At 41.8% G+C, this 24,514-nt stretch overlaps 1 protein-coding gene across 4 annotated transcripts in view; it reads right to left on the bottom strand.

Moving 5' to 3' along the window:
- Positions 1-2,000: 2,000 nt before the first annotated feature.
- The window catches only part of PTPRB (protein tyrosine phosphatase receptor type B), a 118,928-nt gene continuing 96,414 nt past the window's right edge, over positions 2,001-24,514 (bottom strand). For 3 of the 4 annotated variants that reach the window (XM_019455092.2, XM_019455096.2, XM_019455097.2), the window contains 12 exons: positions 23,923-24,022; positions 23,044-23,127; positions 22,924-22,941; positions 22,717-22,798; positions 22,012-22,102; positions 21,250-21,326; positions 19,464-19,598; positions 18,050-18,172; positions 17,656-17,819; positions 15,785-15,920; positions 9,675-9,795; positions 7,349-7,542 (listed from right to left, as the gene is read on the bottom strand). In XM_019455092.2, coding sequence (XP_019310637.2) covers positions 7,520-7,542; positions 9,675-9,795; positions 15,785-15,920; positions 17,656-17,819; positions 18,050-18,172; positions 19,464-19,598; positions 21,250-21,326; positions 22,012-22,102; positions 22,717-22,798; positions 22,924-22,941; positions 23,044-23,127; positions 23,923-24,022 — 1,154 coding nt within the window. In that variant the 3' untranslated portion in view covers positions 7,349-7,519. Of the gene's footprint in view, positions 7,543-9,674; positions 9,796-15,784; positions 15,921-17,655; positions 17,820-18,049; positions 18,173-19,463; positions 19,599-21,249; positions 21,327-22,011; positions 22,103-22,716; positions 22,799-22,923; positions 22,942-23,043; positions 23,128-23,922; positions 24,023-24,514 lie in introns of all 4 variants that reach the window. The other variant, XM_019455094.2, reaches the window with a different exon arrangement.

The raw sequence follows: 24,514 nt of genomic DNA, 5'->3' as shown, positions 1-24,514 counted from the left end.
GTTAGATTTGGGAATGTTCCCTGGCTTCTGAACTTTTCTCTACTTTTAATGCCTTTGGTTTTTGTAGTTGTATTGTCAGCTTTTTGGTTTTGGTTTCTGTTATTGTTATTTCTTACCTTAGCTCTTTGGCAAGCCCTAAGACACAGAATCTTCTTGGCCACCGACGGCTTGCAGCAGGATAGCAGAGACAAGAAACATATTATATTGCTAGCTCTTTCTTAAAGACTAAAATGCCACATTTCTTCCTGGCATCAAGAACTCTGAGAGCAAAGAGAAAAGTAGTTTAATATTAGGATAATTTACACAAAGGTTCTTGCATCATTGTAGTAAACCTCTGAAAAAAAGGGGGCAAGCTTTACTCGGATCAACAAATTCTGAATAGTACAAGTTTCCTTTTGGGGATACTGGGTTGGGGAGATAGTAACCACAGCCTTTGGGACTGATTACCTCCTTTGGTAAAAAGGTGAATGTTACCTCCTATACAGAACCATCCCTGCATGGTTTTCTTTATTACTCAAACTTGAATTTTACTGGTTAATTTTTATCCTTCTATTATGAAAGCTTCTTTTATTGGCAACATCGAAACCTTGCCAATTCTTTCAAAATCTAGCTGTCGTACCTCTTCTGGTTTTAGGTGGTTTGAATTAGTTTCAATAATGTTTTATAATAGTATTATGTTGGAAAATCATGTCTTCTCTTTTTCTATTCAATATCTCAACTTAAGATTGTGATGGCTTTGCTAAGGCATGACTCTAAAATACAGTCTGAGATGTGTTTTAACAAATGGATGTCTTCAGACATACAAGATATAAAAATAAGAGGAATAATCAGCCAAAATGTTGACAGTTCCATTAAAGTTTTTATCTCAGTGTCGAAGGTGGCTGGAAACTGAGATTTCCTGTTTGTGTATATTTACATGTAAACAGGTCCTCCCCTGAGTGTTGGAGGAAGACAAGCTTCAATTCTAGTACTATCCTGTTTTGCTGTATCACTTTTAATGTTTTTTTAAAAATATTTATTTTTGAGAGAGAGAGAGCAAGCTAGGGAGGGGCAGAGAAAGACAGGGGTGTGTGGTGGGGGTGGGGGGACCGAGGATACCAAGCAGGCTCTGTGCTGACAGCAGAGAGCCCAACGCGGGGCTCAAACCCATGAACCATGAGACCATGACCTGAGCCAAAGTCAGACGCTTAACCGACTGAGCCACCCAGGCGCCCTTTGCTGTATCACCTTTAAATTTGGCTCCTGGTTTCCTTCCTTGTCCATCCCTAAGGGATTTTCTAGCTCTAACATTTTATGATTGTGGAAGACATAACAACAAAATTACTCAGGGCTTAGTTCAAATTCTTTAAGCGCAAATTCCATCAAACAAACAGCTACTTTAGGGGGAAAAAAAATCCAGCCTCCTAAGTCAAGTTATTTTATTAATTTGATTATTCGAATCCAGAAACTGTTGCTTTGAATTAATGGTTTTATATGTAAATGTGTTCTTGCACATTTTAAAAAAATAAGGATTTCTGTGAGTTGTAGAAAAATGAAATACTGGAGTTGTGGAGGACACTGATCTTTCAACTGAAATAGGAAAAGGCAAAGGGCAAAATAATAATTCTGGAAATAGGCACAGCAGCCCTTTACCAAATGTCACACTGCCTGCTAATGTGTGAAGTGTTTCTGAAGGGCTCACGGTGATCCAGCTGGGGCAGGGCCTCTGAGAATACGCCAACACTGCTGGTCAGGGATGACATTTTGGTTACTAATGAACTACAGAACCGAAAACAAGAATTTAGTTGGAGACAGTCAACTAGAGAGTCTCTTGTAATGTACGTGATAACCTAGGTAACCAACTCAGCACTCACAGGAATAAAGGAGAAGACAACCATGCTCTTCTGATAATGGCCTGGAAGATTTTTCTCATTTAAAAGCAGTCACACATGACCTTTCTCTTGAGCAGAAGGATGACAGAAATTGACAAATGAGAAATAGGTGAAGAGAAGACAGGACTCTTTGCTTCAACAAACAGCAGTTTTATTCTGGTACTAGTGAGAAGGTGTGTAAGGTAATAGGTAGATGTTTTTGACCAGTCGCAAATGTGAAAATATATCAAGCAAATACATAATTTAAATAGGAAGACTAATGAAGCTCTTTGTTCAAATAGAGTTGGTTAGAAACACACTATTGTGGGGAGGTGCAACAATATGAAAAAATACAATCAAATCTACTGCCATTTTAAATAACCATATTTGCAGAGAAAGAGTACATCATATTAAAAACATAAAAGTGCTCTTTGATAGAACATAATATTTTCAGTTGCTGAATTTATTTACATTGTTTCTGTAAGGTGCACGTCAATCAAGGAACAGCCAGATGAACCTCCATGGACAATAGTGTTATTAGACACTGATTAACGCCCAAAGTGTGGGGCCAGGAGCAGTTTCCACTCAAGACATAATTTCTACAAGGTAGGAATAGGGAAGAAATTAAAGACCTGATTCTTGTCTTTGTAGAATTTATGTAAGCCTGAGTCCCACATGGAAGATCAGCGATCAGGGACTCTTCAGGGAAGAACATTGGTGCAGCCGGTTGTCAGTGTGGTGGACAGTAGGAGATTTCACCAAGGCCTCTGCGGACTTTCCCACTGGCTTGCAGATGAAACTCTGTCCAACTGTTACTACAAACTCCTAAAGCCACAATCGCATACGCTCCTGTTGGGATGCTTATCTGCTCACTCAGCTATTAAAATACAGCATCTCAAATGTAACAGAAAGCTTGCTGTTAGGGTGAAGATGGTATTTCCTAAAAGAAATTCCTTAAGGCAGAAAACAGCCATAACTAACGTTTCTTGTGATGATTCTAGAAGGGGGACATTACACCTGTGTGACATTATTCAGTTTTAAAAACTTATTTTGGTAACTTATATAAGATCATTGGCATAGAGACTATAAAAATAATCTTTGGTGAAACTGTTAATAGATTCCTTTGTTTTCATTACATAAACCTCTATTAAGAGCATCCACTAACAATTTCCTTATTTCATGAATGTATCTGTATACATAACCTTTAAAAAAATAAAATGCCTTATTTTCATGGCATACATTTGTTCCTAGGGAACCTCCCTACAAGTCAAGAGTATTCTTTTAGTCAGAAATATTTCCATTGCTAGAAGCATTTTTAGAACTGAACAGATTTTTGCTATTATCATGGCTGTATCAAATGTTACCCGGCATTTTAACGAAAACGGCCACTTTCAAAGGCATCATCCACTATAAGAATCTTAGGTAGTGTGTCTGAATTCCAAGCTCAGTTTAGTCAAACACCTGGTCAATTCACAAAACTAAATGAATCAATTCAGTTGCTTAATCAGCTAAATCATGTGGCTAATGAAGTCAAAGAGAGCCCCCAAAGGATAATACATCCTCATAGAAACATGACACTTTGAAAAAACAGTCTGGACACACAGAAAGGGTGCCATTTTCTCTTCCCAATGATGTCTGGTTAGATTCCCTTTTTTCAGATATTTCCCCTTCTTTGCATCATTTCACTTGCTTTTTGTAGTCATGGTTTACAGATTTTCCTCTGATATGAAACTTCCTTTGAATACTTGATATGACTTGAAACCTCTGGTTAAACTACTCAGAAACTTAACACGGCATGTAGGCTGATAATGGCCTTTCCACTGTGGCTCTTCAGGAATGAGGTGGGGTTGAGGGCTGCTCACAGCCACGTAGGGGAGGAACAGCCATTCCTTCTTGCCACTCTGTTTTGGCTGATCACTTTCATTTCCTCAGTGAAATGGAACCTGCAAAGTCCTTGAACTACTTCCTCAAACAAGCAGCCTATTTTCTATTGTTTTTCAATGCCAGGTCAGGTTCGGTCTGGCTCACATGGGTGAACTAAAAGTCTAGAACATCCCAGAGTTGGGGACCAGGTCCTGTTGTTTGCAGTCATACAGACCCAGCCAGTGTTGACCCCAGGATTCCAACCTCAAAACTCAGCTAATTGGGAATTTAATAGATGGCCAGTAGTTTTCTTGCAAAAAATGAGGAGAGTGTTTAAGAAACTGATCCCGAGACACTAAGACAAGAGAATCAGAGTGTGAAGTATAACATGTGAGGTCTATTTTTGTATTGCTGGACATCTGCTTGGTGGTTTCATATTATTTTCACGTGTCATTTTGGGCTTTCCTCCAAGAGGTAATAATAAAATTAATTAAAGACCCTTCCAAATAAAACTGTCCCCAACGTGTCTGTGTGCCACGGCCATTTTAGTATTTAAAAGTGAAACCATGGTCATCTCTTCTATAATGTGGAGCCTGAAAAGACTATGAAATACCAGTGGTTTTAAGGAGATAAGATGAACAGAAAGTAAAATCACATTCAACTGGGAAAGCAAACATATTCAAAAAAGGAGAAGGGAACAAGTCGTGAGAAAGAGGGACTCAGAAGTGTTCAGGGATGGTGAATTACTTAGGACAAATACGTGCAGGCCCAGGCAGGGAGATGAGCCTTTGAAAAGTCTGATTCAAGAGCTGAAAAATTGGCCGCTTTCCAGAGAGCAACAGAATGATAATATGAAATCGATTTAATGAGTAGAGATTAAAGGAGTTAATTATAAAGAACTTGAGTAAATAATTATTACGATGCAAGACGGGACTCTCTCAAGATTTGATAGCTCAAAAGCCCTTTGAAGATTGGGTGATTCAAGTGTAGCACACAGGTGCGAACAGAATGCCCACAACAGGAAATGACGTGTTTACCAAGACAAAACCCATGATGGGATTAAATTAAAATACATCCAATTGAGCTGAATGTCAAGGAAACCTTTTTTTCCCACCCTGTCCTAAATTTAATAAACAGATCAAGTAGATAATGTATTTAGTCTTTGGTGGCGGCAGGAGGGAAGATAGCGGAATATTTGTTGCCAAGGAGATTTAAAATTAGACAGGTGGAGGGTAGGAATAAATATTTCCTGGATTAGACTAAAAGAACATACAGTTTCCCCTTGTCATGTCCATTTCCCTGTGATTCCACCCCCGATACGCCAGGGTATGTGGACATTATTTACTGTTACAGATGTGTCCGTGTTTTATAGTTTTAATTCCTGGTTTGTGTAATTCATTGCTTTCTCTTCTAGATCCAGTGGTCTGCTATGGAGACTGCACTAGCCTTTTCCAGTGTGATCTGTGGGAGGCTGCCACTGCCTTGGACTGCTTATTTTACCTCCCCAGAGCCCTCTTTCAAGCTTCATTGGAAATAGTAACAGCAGCCCTAACTTTACTATTGTGATGCATTTTCTTTATTGAGTACAAATGTGTTGTTTCTGGGACAGTGCCTCGTAGGTTATAGGCACTTACTAAAACTTTTCTGAATGAATGAAAGGCCAAAAATGAATTTCTCTTTCCGTGTGTTAATGTACTTTGTGCCAGGCAACATTAGTATAAAAATCTGTTGTTTTTCTCTTGCTTTTTCTTTTTAATGCAGGGAAAGTTATTCCTAGTTGACCCTACCTCTCATAAATCTCTGACCTCTATTTTCTTCCTGGTGGTACATCTGCCACCCTTACCTATAGATTGTTTCTTTTCATTTCTAGAAGATCCACCTAGTTCCCTGAGACAACCCAACACTGTTATTTCACAAGGGCATTGAGCACAATGAGACTGAAAACTTGGAATCCTTTTATTACTCTTTGCATCTATTCTTATACAGTTTTTCCCTGTTTTTATAAACTTCAAGTAGCCCTGGAAATTTTTCTGGTGTGTGTAGAAATTTACATAACTACAAATAACTATTTTGGATATATTTAATGATTTTCACTTATACCCATTATATTATTTATGGGACTTTATGGTATGTAGCAAAAATACATACTTTGAAAAGAAATGCATTTTTTCTGCAGTTGAAGCTGTGAGGTCAACAATTTTCATCTCAAATTCTTAGGTTTATTACAGAGAAATCTGTACGTGAGAAAAAGGCAAACATCCTGGCTCATTTCTCAAGTAGCCATAAGGATTCAGTACAGATACCTTTCAAATTTTCCCTGGAAAGACCCTCAGAACTGGACACTGAGGAGGGCAATGCCTACTATCTAATTCACTGATATTTGTTATAGTCAAAATAGGCACAAATACTGAAAATAAATTTGGTAGAGTATGTAATGGCTTTCATATTAAATGCACCTTCCGGTGACTACTGATATTTTCACCTCAATGACTTACTAAAAAAGTCTTTTGGAAGTTTTTATGTTAAGCACCACTGAGTTGTTTTGTTTTGTTTTGTTTTGAACTTTATTTATTTATGTTGAGAGAGAGGGGCAGAGGCAGAGAGAGAGAGGTGGAGAGAGAGAATCCCAAGTAGGCTCCGTGCTGTCAGTGCAGAACCCAATGCGGGGCTTGAACTCACGAACCATGAGATCATGACTTGCGCCGAAATCAAGAGTCAGATGATTAACCAAATGATCCACCCAGGTGCCCCAGATTTTTGTTTTTGTAATGAACTGCATATGATGTTTGTGGACATTTCTATAAAGATGTTAATATCAGGTCCTTTGGTCAGAAATGTAATCTGCCACAACAATCTTCTTTTAGTGGGAAAACCAAATACGACTGGCATAATTTTGACTTTTCCAGGAGTGCAGCCCATTAGAAATGAGACAAGGATGACTGTGTGTACATCAACCAACACACTCATTACAGTATGGGTTTGTATGTTCACACACCGAATGCAGTGAAATCATCTCCAATCACTACAGATGGCACCTTGCATGTTGATTTTGTTTCCAGTCAGGGGTACAGGAGGCATCCTTGATGTAAGGAATTCATCCCTTCTGTTTGGATTGTTCTCTAACAGAACCCTCAATCCTGCAGCCCGGACTTCTCTGCAAGTTACACGGCCCCTGAACTGACCACTTTGGCTTGAACCTCTGTCAGAAGGAAGGGGAGAGATGAACTAGTTTAGCAATAACCACCGGCTTCAGCTTTCATGCTTCCCCCCAGTTCTTTTTTTTTTTTTTTTTTTTTACTGTTACATTTGTCCAAATAGCATTTGGATCATCTTTGGATCTCTACATTCCTAGAACAGCAATGCAGCAAAGCCAGGTGTCTTACATGCTTTCTCCAGCCCTGTCCTTTATCCTGGCCGGTAAATATCAAAACAGGTCAAAACCATGGCCCATGGGATTGCCTCTGCAACCCCCTCCAGACATGTTTTCCCAGGAGTCCTGTTATACAGGTTGAATTAGTTTATGGAGAACAATCCATGAACACTTTACTGTGGAAACATAGTATTATATAAAGCTTAATATTAAACATTATGAAAAAAATACATATTTACAGAAGAAACTACAAAATACAACTATGTACAATAATATCTGTTACCTTTAAATTACATAAATTCTTTAAAATTCTCCAGATTAATAAATTATACATAGTGACAACAGAAATAGCTGGCACCTCTGTAGGGCATGAAGCAAATTTTTTAAAAAATCACACAGTGCATAGTTTTTATCCAAGAGATCTTCAGATACATTCTCAATGCCTTGAATAGCCCGTGTCTGAAAGGAAGGACATTGTAATTAGAGATGCAGCAGGGTGTATCATAGTTGTTTGTTCCATTTATGAAGATTGCAAATGAATGAGGCTGACAGAAATGACTAACGTTCAATATGGTTTAAAGTGAGACCATCCCTGGAGGGGTCAGCTCATCCCATCCTCCATGGATGGGCATGGACTCCCCTGGTCCATCCTCTCTGATTTTATAGATGTAAAGTAACTAACTTTACATCTAGTAAAGTAACTAACTCAGGGTTACACAGCTTGGCAATACCAGTTAGTTCCAGAGCTAGGACCTGAATTCTACTTTCAGACTCCTGAAGCTAACTATACCACAGCTAGCTCTTTCGGGAGCACCCAAGATAACTCTTGAAAAAGACTCTCAAGCAAGTCATAATAAGACAAAGGAAGTTCCAAGATCCCCCAGAGCTCCCTCCATCCCAGAGCTTCTTAAAGAATGTGACATGCAAAAACCTTAATTTACTATACAGATACATTAGGGGGTGATTATTTATAATACAAGAGTATTATCTGACTAAGGACTCCTTTAAATAGCAGCTCTCTCATGTTTTTGTGCTTCACAGATTATTAACTATTTAACATAGTGGCTAGGTGGGTGGGTACAAGGGGTGCAGAGAACTTACGAAAATTGAGGATCAGTTAGAAATGGAGATAAAATAAGTGAAATAATGCTTAAAGAATGATCTGATTTGGGGCGCCTAGGTGGCTCAGTCGGTTGAGCGCCAACTTCAGCTCAGGTCACGATCTCGCGGTCCGTGAGTTCGAGCCCCGCATCGGGCCCCTGTGCTGACAGCTCAGAGCCCGGAGCCTGTTTCAGATTCTGTGTCTCCCTCTCTCTGACCCTCCCCCATTCATGCTCTGTCTCTCTCTGTCTCAAAAATAAATAAACGTTAAAAAAAAAATTAAAAAAAAAAAAAAAAGAATGATCTGATTTATAGATGGACATGGGTCCATGTGGCAAGGAACTGAGACCTATACCAACAGCCGTGTGAGTGCACCATCTTGAAATGGATCCTCCAGCTCCAGCTGAGTCTTCAGATGACTGCAGCCCCTGGCCGCCAGCTTGACTACAGCATCATGAATGACCCTGGGCCAAAACCACCCAGCTAAGCTCCTCCCAAATTCCTGATCTACAGAAACTGTTAGATAATAAATGTTGAATTAAACTGCTAAATTTTAGGGTAATTTGTTAGGCAGTAATAGATAATACAGTGTAACTTCAAATTTGTTAGGCAGTAATAGATAACTAATACAGTGTAACTTCAAATTAGCCTCTGTGATACATTAGGTCTAAATGATATCAAGTCATTAGTGTCTGACCTAAGCAGTGCGTTATAAAGTTTATATATTCTTTCACTAAAATTTTTGTTTAAAAAATCGTTACATGCTTATTCTAGAAAATGTACATGAAACAGAAGAAAAATTGTATTTTATTGCTGTGAGAAATTTGTCTACTATTGTGGTATATTTCTTACCAGTCTTTTCTCCCCCACTTCCCATGTGTTGTTTTTGTTTGTTTTGCATTCTGCTTTTCTTTTTTAACTCAATATATTTATAATAATATCCATGTTATTATAATAACCTCCAAGATATCATTTTTAATGACTGCATTGTATTCTATTAAGTGCACCATGGTGTACTTAGTTCTCCATTGTAAAATATTTGGGTTTTTTTTTTCACTTAAACTTTTAGCTATAAAAATTGTCATGCATAAGACTTTTTCAGTACTAGGTGACAAGACGAGAACATATTAAGGACTTTGACACATATGGCCAAATTCTTCTTCAAAGGGACTTTTGATCTGAACCCTCAGTTGTGATTTCAAAGCATCTTCCCCAGCAAAGAGCCTTACTGCTTAGAAAAGAAATGTTAAGCAGAATCCTTAAGAGAGGGCATCCTAGGCCAGATAGGAAGAGATACCCCATGCAGTTGGTGCTCAGTGGTGGGAGTCTCCTCCCCACTCTGCCTCTCCTCCCTGTTGCTACTCGCTAAGGGTCTTTGGGTGGAAGGAGTAAGGGCTGGTGCACTTTGGAAGAGCTTTTGGTTATTAATGGTGTCCAGAGGCATCATATCTTGATAGGTGAACTTGTAAGTTAATGAAGTAAGGTCCTACCTCTGTGATACTCGGGATTCACATTTTCGTAGATTGGAAACAAGGGGTTTTCTTGTTCACTCCGTAGCTTCCTTGCTCTGAGGACATCTCTTATGCACTGATGTAGGTATAAGTACTGACACTATGAAAAAGTAGAAAATGTGTCAGAGGAAGGCAAGTTCTGAAGCAAAAGAAAGACAAGAGACTCTCATAAAGCATCGTGAGTGATGGGATTCTATATGGTTAGCAAAAATTTCTTGATCATTTCACTAATAGTCTCTAGTGCATAGAAGAGTGACTGCTTTCTATTAGCACTAAAAAGAGAATAATGGTAATGAGGAGAGACGGTGGTGTTTATTCATTCTCTTTTTATGTGCATGCATATTTATAGAGTATATTCTATGAGTGCCTGGGATTATGTCTGGCACATAGTTGGTCCTCTACAAATATTAAATAGTTGACTGAATGCTAAACACTGTGCTCTGCATTTTATATAAATTACTTCATTTGATTATTTTGACAACCTCATGAAGTAGATATAAGCATCCATAAGAAAGGAGACTCAGAGAAGTTAAGTAACTTCTTACACGGACAAGAAATGGGACTTCAGAATTTGATCCTAGGGCTCATATTCATGTTCTTTTCACTATAGCAGTTTTCTTAAGTGACTTCTAATTTCATTGTATTATTTTTTTTCAAATCTTTATTTATTTTGGGAGAGCACAAGTGAGGGAGGGGCAGAGAGAGGGGGACAGAGGACCTGAAGCTGTCTCTGTGCTGACCGGCTGACAGCAGTGAGCCTGATGTGGGGCTTGAACTCATGAGCCATGAGATCATGACCTGAGCTGAAGTCGGGTGCTCAACTGACTGAGCCACCCGGGCACCCCTAATTTCATTGTATTATTCAATGAGAAAATCACTTCACTGTATACTCTTTTGTTCTCTTTCTTTAGGGAGGACAGTGAGAAAAAGAAGATAGGTGTATACAATAGACCCCACTGGACCATCAGTGCTTTGATGGCAAGGTCAGGGTCTTATCTATCTCGGTTCTCTCAGCATCTCAGTCTGGCACAAGGAAGAATCTTGAAGATGTTGGCTGATGACAGAGAACTTCAAAGGTTTACACGGTGAGAACAGACTCACCTCTGTCAACTCTCTGGTAACTACTTTTGAAATAGAAACAAAGATAGAAGAGTCAGTCAGTGTTTTGGTGACCCTAAAGACATACAAAACCTCCACTGAACACACAGGCTTAGACACAGGCAGCTAAACATGTGCATTGGGCTTCCTTCCTCACTACCTACAGAACTGTCTAGCAAGGAAATGTCCGTGTAACCTCCATGCTTGGCCTTGGGCTCCCTTAATGACATAGCAACTCCTCAGAGGGAGAGGACGCTGGAATGCTCAGAAACCCTATTTACTTGTTATGAGTATTTTATGCCATGTTGATCTTGAAAATTTGAGGCGGGAGCTGTCCTGAAAATCATTGTTAGTATAGGCAGTTTCTTTTTGCCATCATTAAGACAATCTACCAAATTGATATTTCCTGTTTCTTCCCAACCAAACCATGATTCATACTTTCAATTGTACTGGGATATTAAATTACTTTGGGACCTTAAATTCAGCTGTGAATGAATTCTATTACATCTATGGTATGCCTTACTAATAAATTCTTCAACAATGACCCACTATGGGCTTTGAAACCAGTTAATATTCATTAATTTGCCTTGCCTTAAATATAAATTCTTTTCCCAATGGAACGTCCTTTTGAAAATGATTACCACTAAAACCTTCAGACTGTTAATGTGCTTCCCACTTTATTCTTAATGGAAAAATACAGTTTAATATATGAACCTTGGATCTTAAAAGATAATTTTTGGCTCTGCCTAGCTAACTTATGAAGCCTCAATTCCATTCAATTTCACCAATAGTTGTAGTACTAGATAGTATTTATAGAATAATAGCCTTCCACGGTCCCTGAGTTCGCAGTTTAGCAGAAGGGCAGATATGTGAACAAATACCTATAAGGTTGTAAATGTGAGATAGAATTGTGTGTAACACTTCACACATAAGAAGAAACCCTCAGGTTCACTTTTGGGGGAGAGAAGTATCAACCTAAGGGAAAGGTAAAAATTTGGGCAAATAAGTAGGACCTTCCAAGTGTCATAAATAATATGACAGTGCACATATGTATTCTGGAAGCTGTGAGCAGTCTAGGGTAGCTAAAATGTAGGGTGCATGGGTCATGGGAAACCCCAAGGACAATCCCCCAAATGGGCACTGAAATGCTTATTCCTACAACATCCCACTATTTCCTCCTTAGGGGAAGCAGATGAGTTTAACAGACTGTGCCTATCACCTATCGTTCTTTAACAAGTTATTGCTTCATCTGAGTGTCTCTCTGGGAGTCAGGCTGCAAATTTCCCCAGGCTAAAGAAGAAGGGACACATCTGAAAATCTCCTGTTTGATTCCTCTTTGTTTAGAAATCCTTGCTCTTTGATCTATTTATTAAAATCTGTGAAGACCTGCAATCCCTTTGTATCCCAAATAAGGTGAAATAAAATTAAAGTTGCCTATCCCCAAGAACCCAGAAAAGTAATAAAAGGGGTCTGAAAGCCTTTCCTTCTTTGCTTCCCTTGGCTCAGCTGTGGTTCACACCCCTCTGCACTCACTCCTGGTACTGAGTGGGCCATACCAGTGCTGAGGCCGGGGCTTCTGAGACTAGAAAAAGCCCACTGTGGGCAAGGAGTTAAAACAAGACAGATATTATCTGAATATTGTTTGGGATTTCATCTGACAGTGGGAAGAAAAGAAGAGAGAGAGAAAATTTCTCTTACTATAATGTTTATTTCATTATAATCAAAAGAATCAGAGTTGATTCTGACCCAGGAAGGGAAGCCTTCCTGAATTTTGGCAGACCCTAAAACAATGGGTTATGCTGTGGTATGAAACAGGAGAAGTAAGTAGAGCCCAGTTATGAAGAGGCCTGTAGACAAGGACAAATGCACTTCATTTGAAAGCAATGGAGAGCTTGCCAAGATTTTTATGCAGGAGCTGACATAGCTAGCAAAAGTACTGTGTTGGTGGCAGTGGTGACAAAGAGCTGTTAGGGCAGAGGCTGGTGGTAGGAGATAACACTAGGAGGTTACCAAGAGAGCTGATAAATGGCTGAGCAAGGACAGTGGCAGCTGGGTGGGAGACTAGAAGGAAGAGAAGGATGTTAGGTGCTACTGACAGGACTCCGTGACTGCTTGAATGTGAGAACTGTGGAAAAGAAGTCAGAATCCTAGCTTGGGCAAACAGGTGGAAGGCAAGATGGATAGCAACACTGTCACCCGAAACTGAAATGAGCAAGAGGGGGAGAAGCGCTTTCTTTGCTTGTTTAAAGACAAATAATGAGTTCAGTTTTGAGTTTTTAAATTTGAGATGACTGTAAAGCTTCCTGGTGGAACTGTATGGTAGGCAGGTACTTAGGTCATTGCTGGAAAAGGAGAATGAGACTTGAAAACACAAGCTCGTACATGGTTCTTCAAGCCATGGGACATCACAAAGAATGAAGATCGAGAGAAGGAAGAGCAACACCTTGAGGACAGAACTGTGGGGAATCCAACCACTGAAAGGGCAAGCTAAGGAACAAGAGCTATAGAATCCTCAGAAGTTAGGAGGAGAAGGAGGAGGGAAGAGGGGAAAGAAGGAGTTATGTCCAAGAAGGAGGAAGAGTTATGGCACATGGGCTTACTCTGCCCCGGAAGTCTGCCAGTGATATTTACAATAGGAGCGGTTGCTCTTTGCCACAGTGCATCTCCAGAGTTTGGGGCAGGAGTATGCAAGTGACACATGACCCAAGAAGCCTCTGACAATAATTAAGGAGCCTGAACACTCTCTCTCTCTCTCTCTCTCTCTCTCTCTCTCTCACACACACACACACACGCCTCAAGACTACTTACAATGTAGTAAGCAGTCTTAATCCCCAGATTATAAATTAAATATGGGTTGAGTTTGTAGAAATGACAATAAATAATGAAACACTGATCCTGACTTTTTAGCAACATAGTTGTAGGATATCAGTTCATTCATTTAGCAGGCAAAAAAAGAAAAAATTGCATTTTGAGAGAAGGAAAACGAATTCCTACAGTCTTTGGAACTGGTAGTCTTATGGAGAAAGATGAAGTGTGGTATAATTCTGAAAGCCTTAATGAAATAACAGAGCTAGACAGGTATGTTCAGGTCGCCAACAGTTGCTAAAACTGTTTAAGTGAAAGGCTCATGGGAAATGTTATAATGGATGGTCATTGTCAATTTCATCAAGAGTCTCCAGACGGGAAGGGTGTCCTGATGCGATGCAACAGGCAGTACTTGGTGCCACCTGTAAAGCATTGGGGTGGTAAAAAGAAACCTGAATTTAATGGAACCTCTAGATCCAATGACCTGCTGACAAAAATTACAGGGAAGAGAGGAATATATTACCAGCATGAAAAAGCAGTCAAATCCAGAACGTGGGAAAAATCTGTGAACAAATTAAGCTGGTGTCTTTAACAAATAAATGGCTTGGAAAACAAGGGAGGGTAATTATAGATTTAAAAGAAATTTAAAAGAGACTTCGACCAAAGGCAGTATGTGGACTCTGTTTGGATTCTTATGCAAACTAAGTGTGGAAAGTAATTTTTGAGATAATTAGGGATATTTGAACACTAACTGGATGTTAGATGATATTAAGGGATTATGGTTAAAATTGTTAGGTGTGATAATTGTATTCTGGTCACAATTTTAAAAACAGTCCTTATCTGTAAAGTATCTGCATATACTTTATTTAAGGATGAAATCATGTGATAAGTAGGATTTCCTTTAAAAATAAGGTTATGGGGTGGGAGACAGTGTATGCGGGATGTAGATGAAAAAAGAGCATAGAATGCTGATAATTGTAGAAGCTGGAGTTCACGTGCATGGAAATTCACTATACTATTTTCCCTAGATATATGAATTTTAAAAATTCCACAATAAAATATTAAAAATATAGTGTAATAATTGTTACGATGAAAGTACTCCCAGCCCAGGACAGTGGTGGTGACAGAGGGTCCCGGGTGTGGCCACTGCCTATGGGAAGCAAGGATGCTAGTATTTTTCCAAATGTGTTACAGCATGAGAGATCTGCAGGATATTAATATGTGCTGCACAAGAAAAGAATCCAGCCATCAAGGTGGTTGGGAATAGTGGGTTCAACAAAACTCAAGGGGAGCCTTTGCTGCAGGATGTTCCTGTTTTGTGGAACACGGCCGCCTCCATAGTTTTCCTGTATACTATAACTGCAAGAGGGGCATGTAGGGCTTTGTATCTTTCCAACAATGGGAATATATATATATATATATATATATATATATATATATATATATATATATATATATATGTAAGGCAATGATGCAGGGGGGATAACAAGCTTGGTCTGTGTGTGAGCACAGATCTGACCCTGAGGCTGTGGGGCTAAGGGCCTGGGACTCTCTTGAATGGGTTTGAGTCCCAGCTTGGCCACTTCATAGCTGTGCAAAGCCCTCTAGCCTCTGAATCTCATTCTAGCCTGGAAATGGGAAATGATACTTCTCGTGTCTGTTTTTTTTGTGAAAATTTAATGAGGTAAAATGTTCAAAAATGCCCTACAAATGTCAAAGGACAGCACAAATGGAAGCATTTATCCTTTGCAATCAATGTGCATGCAGTCCTTTGGGGTCTTTAGAGGTGGGCTGGGGTGGGCTGGAGGAGAGAAGAGACTGTATGTAGTCTGTTTTTTTCTTAATGGAAGTTCTGGTACTCACTAGCCAGCCTATCTGAAAATAACCTTCAAGACTGGCCTGGCCTTTCCCCCATGTACACCCACGTACAATGCATTGATTTAGAACAGTGCTTCCCATCCACCTACAGAAGATGGGCAACCGGTGCAGTAGAGAAAAGGACACACATCAGCCTCAAGGTCACTGAAATACGTTTACAATGACGAGTCTGACAGAACACCTATATTCAGTTCTCTTTCTCTTCCTAATGAGTCACAGTCATTTGCCCTTGTCAGATTAAAGCCTTGGACATTTTGGGGGAGAGAGGCAGGGAAGGTGATCTGTGTCCTTCGGCCTGTAACTCTTACCTCCGTCTGGACCATGTGAACCCTGTGAAGTCTTAGGTCGTGCACCGCTCCATAAATGTCCACAGAGTCTTTGGAGTCTAATTGCTGGAGGATTCTGTCCAATGCGATAAAGGTTCCAGTCCTACCCACACCGGCACTAGGAGAGAGAGTGAAGGAAGACTGAGCCTTTTTTCTTAAATTAGCCTTTCGGGACTGCATCCCCAGAGACTCTAGGCCCATCTTTCTTTTCCCTTCCAGGCTATGAGAGAATATGGGAATCCTTCTTTCCCTCTTTTCTCTTTTTCCTTCCTTCTTCTACCTCCCCCGCCCCACTAGGGATAAGTGCTTCTCTACACTTAGTGTGTGTTTCCATGGATGTTTTATATAATTTTCCTGCATACATGTAAAACCATGAACCATATACTCATTTTTTGTGTTCCAAAAATTGACCAAAATGGTAACATGTTTTATGTATCCTTCTGCCAACTTTCTTTTTACTCAGTATTATGTTCTGAGATTTATCCATGTTGTTACATGCAGACCCACTTTCTTTTTTTTTTTTTTTTAATTTGATTCTTGTTTATTTAAGTTTTTATTTATTTATTATTTTTGAGAGAGAGAGAGAGAGAGAGAGAGAGAACCAGCGGGGGAGGAGCAGAGCGAGAGGGAGACAGAGGATCTGAAGCAGGCTCTGCACTGACAGCAGAGAACTGGATGCAGGGCTCTAGCTCACAAACTGTGAGATCATGACCTGAGCTGAAATCAAGAGTCAGACTCTTGACTGACTGAGCCACCTAGGCACCCCAAGATCCACTTTCTTTTAACTACTCCACAGAGTTCATAAACCACTGCCAATCTATCCCCTGCTAATCTATTCCCTACTGACAGGCAATGAGATCATTTTTAGTTATTTTCCTTTAAACATTGTGTTGCAGTGAGCCTCCTTGTGCACATGCATGGGGACTTCTCTAGGGTTGATATCTAGAAGCAGAACTGATGGGTCATTGGGAAGCTAGAATCCCTAGCTTCAGTAGGGATTGCTGAATTGCTTCCCAAAGTGACTGTGTAACTGGAAGTTTCTGATGCACAGATTTGTGATATAAAGAATAACAGTTCTCAAGTGGTCCCGGCAGAAATGCCAGCCATTCTTCAGAAAGCAGGAAGCTCCTGAGTGCTTCACATTCCCATTAAAAGCATCAGGGTTCCAATGACATATAAAAGCCAGGCTCCTAGGGTGCTGGGCTAACTGCGAGGAAACGAGGGCATCTGACATTTCTCTTACTGTAGCAATTCCCTGCTCTTTATTTCTTAGTGCCATTCGGTCAGGGCTATCAAAGTGTTGCTGCAAAAATTAATTAGCTAAGCATCAGGCTCCCCAGAGATGAAGAGTGAGGCATTGCTTGTTAGGCTGGTTATATGGGTATGCAGTCCAAAGCAAAGAGAAGTCAAGACAGAACAGAGATTTAAGAGCAAAATTGGGTGCTCCAGATGGCAAGTGCTACTTGACCTGCAGGGAGGTCTGGAGCAGGGATCTGGAAGGGTGCTCAGGGTTTGTACAAGTGGAGCAGAGAGATTTGGCCATTCCAAAGAGTAAGGATGGCAAGAGGCGAGAATAGGCAGGTTTGTGAAGAGCGTGGGAGGGAGGTTTCCAGGAATTTGGGTTGGGAAGTGAGACGGACCCACTTATGGAGGGTCTGGAAGTCACATAGGGACTTTGCATTTTGTACAGAAGCAAAAAGATCAAGAGGGAGAGAGAAAGGGATGGAGAGTGAGGGTGAGAGACAGGTGGAAGGTGAAGAAAGGGAGAAAGAAGACAGGAGAGAGCACAATAATGTGCTCTCAGCCTGCGCAGGCCGGTTGGCCCAGACGGACGTTCCACTCCCCGTCGGTACCTGCAGTGCACCACGGTGGGCCCGGCACCGGGGCTTCTGCTGATGTAATCCCTGACGGTTCTCACGAACTGGATCAGGGACTGGGTGGTTTCTGGGACCCCGTGGTCTGGCCACACTGTGTAGTGAAAGTGGCGGATGAGTCTGTGTGCATCGAGCTGTTCCTCCTGGAAGGCAGAGAGGATGATAAGAGGAAGGACCCCCCCAACCACCACCAAAAAAAAAAAAAAAAAAAAGAGGAAGGACCCAAGGCAAACATACAAGTCTGACATCTGATGCCACTCAGCAACTCCCATGAGCTGAAACTATGGGGGAGGAAGCGGCAAAAAGGGGATTCATGGGTGTCCTGTGTCTTTCCAATAGGGGCTGTTAGGTTAAGTCAAACAGACAAACATACGCTGCATATCCTAAATTCCCGGATGGTCCACTCAGGCAGCACAGACTCTGAGAGCATCTGCAGGATGAGGTCCCCATAGTAGAGGGAATCCTGGTCTGCTGGCCAGTAATGGTCACACTTTACCTAGAGGAAGACAGAAATATGTGAGTCTGGGAACGTGACTCCTCTATGAACCTGGATGTTTCCTCCTCAAAACATCTTCCTGAGCTGGAATCTACGGTCAGCTGCTAGAGCGTCTGACCATCTGCTCTCCATCAGTGTGCTCAGGGCCAGTGCTCAAACCAGGCTGCAGTTGCGAAGGAAGGAGAGACTTGGAGGGAGCTCTCCTTGGAGACTATCCAAGGAGCGAAGCCCCGACTTTGGGTTCACGTACCTTTCAGGCACACTGTTCCAAGGCTTGAGCTTTCTGTTGATTTCCTTTGCATTTCAATTCCACTGGCCCATAACCCACATATTACAATAGTTCTTTCTCAAGAAAGTTCTAGGTGGGCAGAGGAAGCCAATGTCTTCTTGGCCCTGTTTTGTTTCTATTTTGATATCACTGTCCTCACCCAGACCAAATGCCATGTGCCAAGTGATATTTGAAAATTCGGAACATTTAGCTAAGCTCCAATTTACATGTAGGAAGACAGGAGGGAGAATTATGAACCCATATTTATTGATCACAGATACTGGGTATTTTATATGCAATCTCTTTTTTCATCCTCAAAATAACCACGTAAAATAGAGGCTTATAAATGCATTACAAGATTTGCTTAATTTGTCCAGATAACTATTTTATTTTATTTTTAAAGCTTATTTATTTTTGATGGGGGTGGGGGGGTAGAGGCAGAGGGAGAGGGAGAGAGAGAGAAAGAGAGAGAGAGAGAAAGAGAGAGAGAAAGAGAGAGAGAGAGGGAGAGAGAGAGACTTTCAAGCAGGCTCCACACTGTCAGCTCAGAACCTAATACACGGCCCCAACGCACAAACTGTGAGATCATGACCCGAGCCAAAACCAAGAGTTGGACACTTAACTGACTGATCCACCCAGGCGCCCTAGATAACTATTTTACTTTGTGTCTGCAGCCTAAAGTTTACTTCTTCTTTCCTAAAAGTAGGGGCAGAGCCAGTGATTCTGGCAAGGTATACACTGAAGGGTGGAACAGACAAGGAGCCACCTAATATTTCTGTGTCATGGGCACTTCTGATGATCCCAGTCTTCAAATGGAAACACCTTTGCCTGAAACTTCAGACCCAGAATCAGAAGTGGGTATCACCCAGGTAAGCCTCTTGTAACTGAGTGGCTGAATTCACTAACAATGTTCTCACATGATCCCTCCTTCGTTTTTATGGAGTTTAACTCTCGGAGGTGCGGTAGAATTCCATCCTGGGGGCGGCAAGCGAAGTTCGGAAGTCAGGGAGACTGTTTACTCACCCTGCCCTTCTCCACACACTGGGTCACCATGACGATGTTGTGAACATTCTGTTCCCACGCCATTTTCCAGAAGTCATCCTTGGTGCCAGGAAGAGGTCCCTGAGTAGCAATGTATTCTCTTCTGAAGTTGTTGCCCTGTGATGAATTTACAACATGGAGAGTCAGGAACAATGGGCCTCCTCAGGACTGTAAACAGAGGGTTATCTCTGCAGACTACATGATATATAGGTCTTTGCCAGATCCCTGACTTGAGAAAAAGATACTAACACAAGTGTCAAGGCTTGGGAACAGGAAGGACAAAGGCCGGAACACTGAACTATTGTTAGGAGACTGCTTCCCATTTATTAGGCTGGGTCTATTCTAAGAGGCAATGGAGGACTCAGGCAATAATCTAGACTGTGTGTGTTTGTGTGTGTGTGTGTGTGTGTAGGAAGGGACTGTCTGAGGGACTGACTTGGATCAGGCTCTTCCCCTATTCAATGTAGGGGAGCTTTAGACATTTTGGATAGTTGACACCAGCGCTGGTTGGAGACATCGTACAAGGGAAAGTTAGGGGAAGGGAAACCACTGTTTATCGAGCATCTACCATATACTGTGGGGCAGGACTTCCACAGATCTTACTTAATCTTCACCACAACTCTATGAGCTAGGATATTTTCGTCCACTTATTCTGCACTCCAGGAAGACAGAATTACTTGCAGCTCCTAGCTGAAGTTCCTTCTCTCCTTGCCTCTCCTCGGGGCCCCTGCACTGTGTCACCTCTGCCACCCCCACGCCCGCCCACCCAAACACTGCCTCTCAGCTGGCTAGTCCATATTTAGCCTCCATGTTTCAGCATGTTGCCTGCTCTGCTGAGCCTTCCTTTATCTTCAGCTCTGAGGGCTGGTGGTCTCCTCCCAGAAGCTCCCCTGGCCACCCCTAGCTTCTTGCTCCCCAGAGACCAGCAGCCCGGTGATGACCTGGGGAGCTTGTGAGAAATGCAGAATCCCAGGTCCTACCCAGCCCTGCCGATTCAGAGTCTGCATTTTAACAAGACCCCACATGCTGTGGATGTATGTTGATGGGGGAGAAGACTTCTCTAGCCTGCTTCCCATGGCATCGCCTTGTCATTTCCTGATGTCCCGACTCTTCTCTGATGGTCAGGATTCCACCTGACCTTATCCCTGTACATAGCTCAGCATCTGACTTATAGTTACTACTTAACTGTATAGTGTTTATTGAGTGAATGAATAATTATTTGAGGTAAATATTATTTTCCTCATTTTTTGGGAAAGAAAATGAGGCCCCAAGAGGTGACATAACTTGCCCGAGGTCACAGAGTCAGCAAGGGGCAGAGATGAAATTCAAATGTGAAACTGTCTGACCTTAAAGTCTTTTCCACTGTAGTGTGCTGTGGGAAGTTGGCAGGATGCTGGTCAGAATTTGAGCCCAATAGTCTGACACAACTTTTGAGTTCTGTCTTTGGTTTTCAAAAATCCAAATAACATTGAGTCAGCTCCCCTAGCTGGGCAGCCTGAGCCATGGAGCTTCCTTGGGGAGCTCTAATCTTTGCTGAGAGCTGCAGAGAGAGGACTAGCCTTGACAATGCCTCCTGAGCTCATTATCATCTTGTGTGACTATAGCCATTGTGAAAAATGGGCTCTAGCAGTGATGGAATTGCACCCCCTGTGTTTTATGTGCTCCCAGACCTGGGAACAGTGTGGGAGCATGTGGGAGGAAAGGTATCTGCAATGTAGCCACCCATCAAAGCTTCATCCCAGGCACTATGGCTTAATGGTTCACTTACAGGGATGTAGCTGGCATTGATGTAGTCTGAGCACGGGTCATCATCTACATTGGACAGCTTCACTCGAGAGGCATCATCTGGAAGGAAGTTGATTGAGAGTCACTGGATCTTAGGATGATTTTTTCTACTGTTTGATGGAAGGCTTGGTATTTGATGTGCATTAGCTCTGACCTCCAAAACACCCAGAGGGAGGTATTCTCATCTCCATTTGCAGATGAGGGTCAGACAGGGTGACTGATTTGCCAAGTTGCTCAGGCGGCCCATAAACACACAAACAAGCCAAATGCTCTTTGAGGCCCCCTCTGCTCTTTCCTTCATAACACTATACCTTTCCCCGATGGAGTGGCCGGCTCCCTTTCACAGCCGGAATAAATACAGTCCAGAACAACTATTTTCTACTGCCTCACCTGCTAGGGTCAGGATAATAAAAAATATATAATAACTCCTAACTTAGGACTTGAAGGAAACCCACACTGGCCTTTGCTGTTAACCCCATTACTGCTCCCAGGCTTCCAAGGAGGTGCAGTAGGACCACGTGGTGACATGTCAACAGCATGAGAGGTGTCATAGCGGGTTGCAAGCTGGTTGTTACCCACTGAAGGGAAGTGCAATAACATACAAGTCATTCCTTTTTAAAGGCATTCAGAGCCTCAGATCTTCCATATTCAGCTATACCATATTTCTTTAGCCCCATTTTATTCCTAGAAAAGAGAAGAAATGGCTAGAGGAAGACAGCTGGACACATTTCAACACAAAACTCACAGGGCAATATATTGTTGTATCGATTTTTCCCTCTGTTCTCCGGCAAGAGTGCAATGTCACATGATTGGTTTCGACCCACGTCTTTCAAGTCCTAGTAAGTCAAAAAGAAGTTTGCAGGTGGAGAATATGAAATAAGAGAAGGCAAATCATATAGTCCTCGAGATACATAATGATCTAACAACATGTCCCAGTAGTTGCTGTTTACGGAACGGCTCTGATCCCCAAAGCAGAGGAGCTGTTCTCACCTCCACTCTACAGATGAGGCTCAGACTGGATAACTAACCTGCCCCAGGCCACACAGGTGGCAAAGCTGGGAACCGAATCCACAGCCTGGGCACTTTTCACCAAACCACATTGTCTCCCAGTCCAGCAAAATACCAGGTTAAATAATAGACAGAATTAGGTTTACATCTGAGATTTGTTAATTCTTTCTTAACGTCTTGTCCAAGTAGCACTTTGCTTGCTGTGCCGTTCTGGAGATCAGACTGGCCTCTGGGACCCAGTGGTGCATCAGCAGGGCATGGATTCGGGCATAAAAGAGCGGTCAGCTGAGATCCTACGGGTCAGCTCCTGAGCCTGATCAGCCTGTGACTCCACAGGAGACTCCACGTGGAGGGGAGGAGGGAAGGGAAAGGGAAAGGAGGGAGGCCGGAAGGGAAACTCTAAGGACTGGGATTGCTAAAGCATCACGGAGCCAAGTTGTACCTCGTATTCCTTGGATAGAAGGTAGTTGGAATCAGCTTGCAGCTTCATGAAGTGCCCTTCGAACTGATTTATTATTATTGGGCTATAGTTAAAAATAGAAAAAAAAAAAAAAAAGAAAATTACTGACATAAAGGGAAACTGCCATACCCAATCTGGGTTGTATTTCAAAAGCAGATAATATAGTAATTAATGAGTTCTCTCTCTTACCAAGACGTTTTCCGGTTACTGTGAAGGACGCCAAAAGAAGAAAGACCTCGTTAGCAAATCTCACATAAAACAATCAACTCATCTTTCAATACATTATGTGAAGGAAAATGTGGCGCTCACCCTTTCTGGCCCAGGTTCAAGTGGACAGATAATGGTCGATCCCGGCGAATGCTCAGGCGGGCAGAGGGCCTTTCTCGACCAAGGCTGAAACATAAGGGAGAGGGTTTATATTCTGATTATGAAACTTGATTCAAACAAAATTTTCCATTTATGGTGAGGCTGTGCATGTCTGTGCAAATATGGATTTTTCAGTATTCATGTAGATTTACACTCAGCCAACGTCTCTTTGAGGGGAGGAAGAACATAAAGAAGAAATAGATTTTTCCCACTCAGAAACGGATCTCTGCAATAGCTGAAGATTTGTCTTCTGGTTTTTGGCTACAGGTCATAATCACTTCCCACACTCTCAATAAAACTTTCCTTAAAAAAAAAAAACCCAGTAAACCTTAGATGCAAGACATGACTGCAAGAGGGAAGACAATGTGCCAAATAAAACAAATTCCCTAAGAGGAGGGGGTGTGGCTTTGGGGCCACCTGCTATTTGGTTCTTTTTGGTCCCTTCTTAAATTAGCATGGCAAATATGACCACGACATGGTGATGTCAACCATACTTTTCAGCATATTTCAGAAAAGCACTTGGGTGGGCAATTCACAGACATCTCTATCTTCAGGAGCAAAAGGAGTTATTTCACATTCAAATGAAGAAGCTACAGATGGCCCCTCAGTCATTTGGCTGGGGCAAAATTCATCAATGGTCGAGGAGGGGCTGAATAAAACGAGTCACTGTTGGAGGGTTTGACTTGTTTTTCTCCAGAAACAAAGATGATTTAGCCTGGAGAAAGGAAATTCTTTTCCCTTCTTACTTCTCAGGCTAACGGGCATTTTCAAAGGCACCTTTAAAGTTGGGAGCCCAATCACCATAGGATACTTTGTACTCACCTAGCTTTCTGTCTGCAGATGAATAAGGCAACAATGGCCACCAGCATGCCAATTAAGAACAGACCGGCACTCACACCTTCAATAACTCCAAATAAAGGCTCTACAATAATCCAGAAGGAAATAACAAACCCAGGTAGGAAAATTAGTGCTAAAGAACCAGGAAGCCAGCTACTGAAATCCTGTCTCCCTAGGGACATTATTATGGAAGAATTCAAACGATGGCCACACTGGAGTATTTACTAGATCACGGAGGAGTGTGCAACCGGGAAGGTGAAACACTGGCTCCTACACTGGAATGGCAGGTCAGTCCTTACATGTTTGAAGTTCATGGTGTTCAGCTTATAAAGGAATTTTGGACTCATTTGTGCTTGTTATGGAAAGGCCAGCAGTTTGCCACCAAGATAAAAATGTTATTTCAGGGGCTCCTGGGTGGCTCGGTCAGTGAAGCGTCCAACTCTTGACTTCAGCTCAGGTCACCATCTCACAGTTCGTGGATTCGAGTCCTGCGTCAGGCTCTGCTCTGGCATGAGGAGCCTGCTTGGGATTCTCTCCCTCCCTCTCTCTCTCTCTCTCTGCCCTTCCTGTGCACTCT

Source organism: Panthera pardus, unplaced genomic scaffold (assembly GCF_024362965.1).
Source record: "Panthera pardus isolate Hobbes unplaced genomic scaffold, ASM2436296v1 HiC_scaffold_6, whole genome shotgun sequence".
Lineage (NCBI taxonomy): Eukaryota > Metazoa > Chordata > Mammalia > Carnivora > Felidae > Panthera > Panthera pardus.
This window is presented reverse-complemented; position numbering and strand designations above follow the sequence as displayed.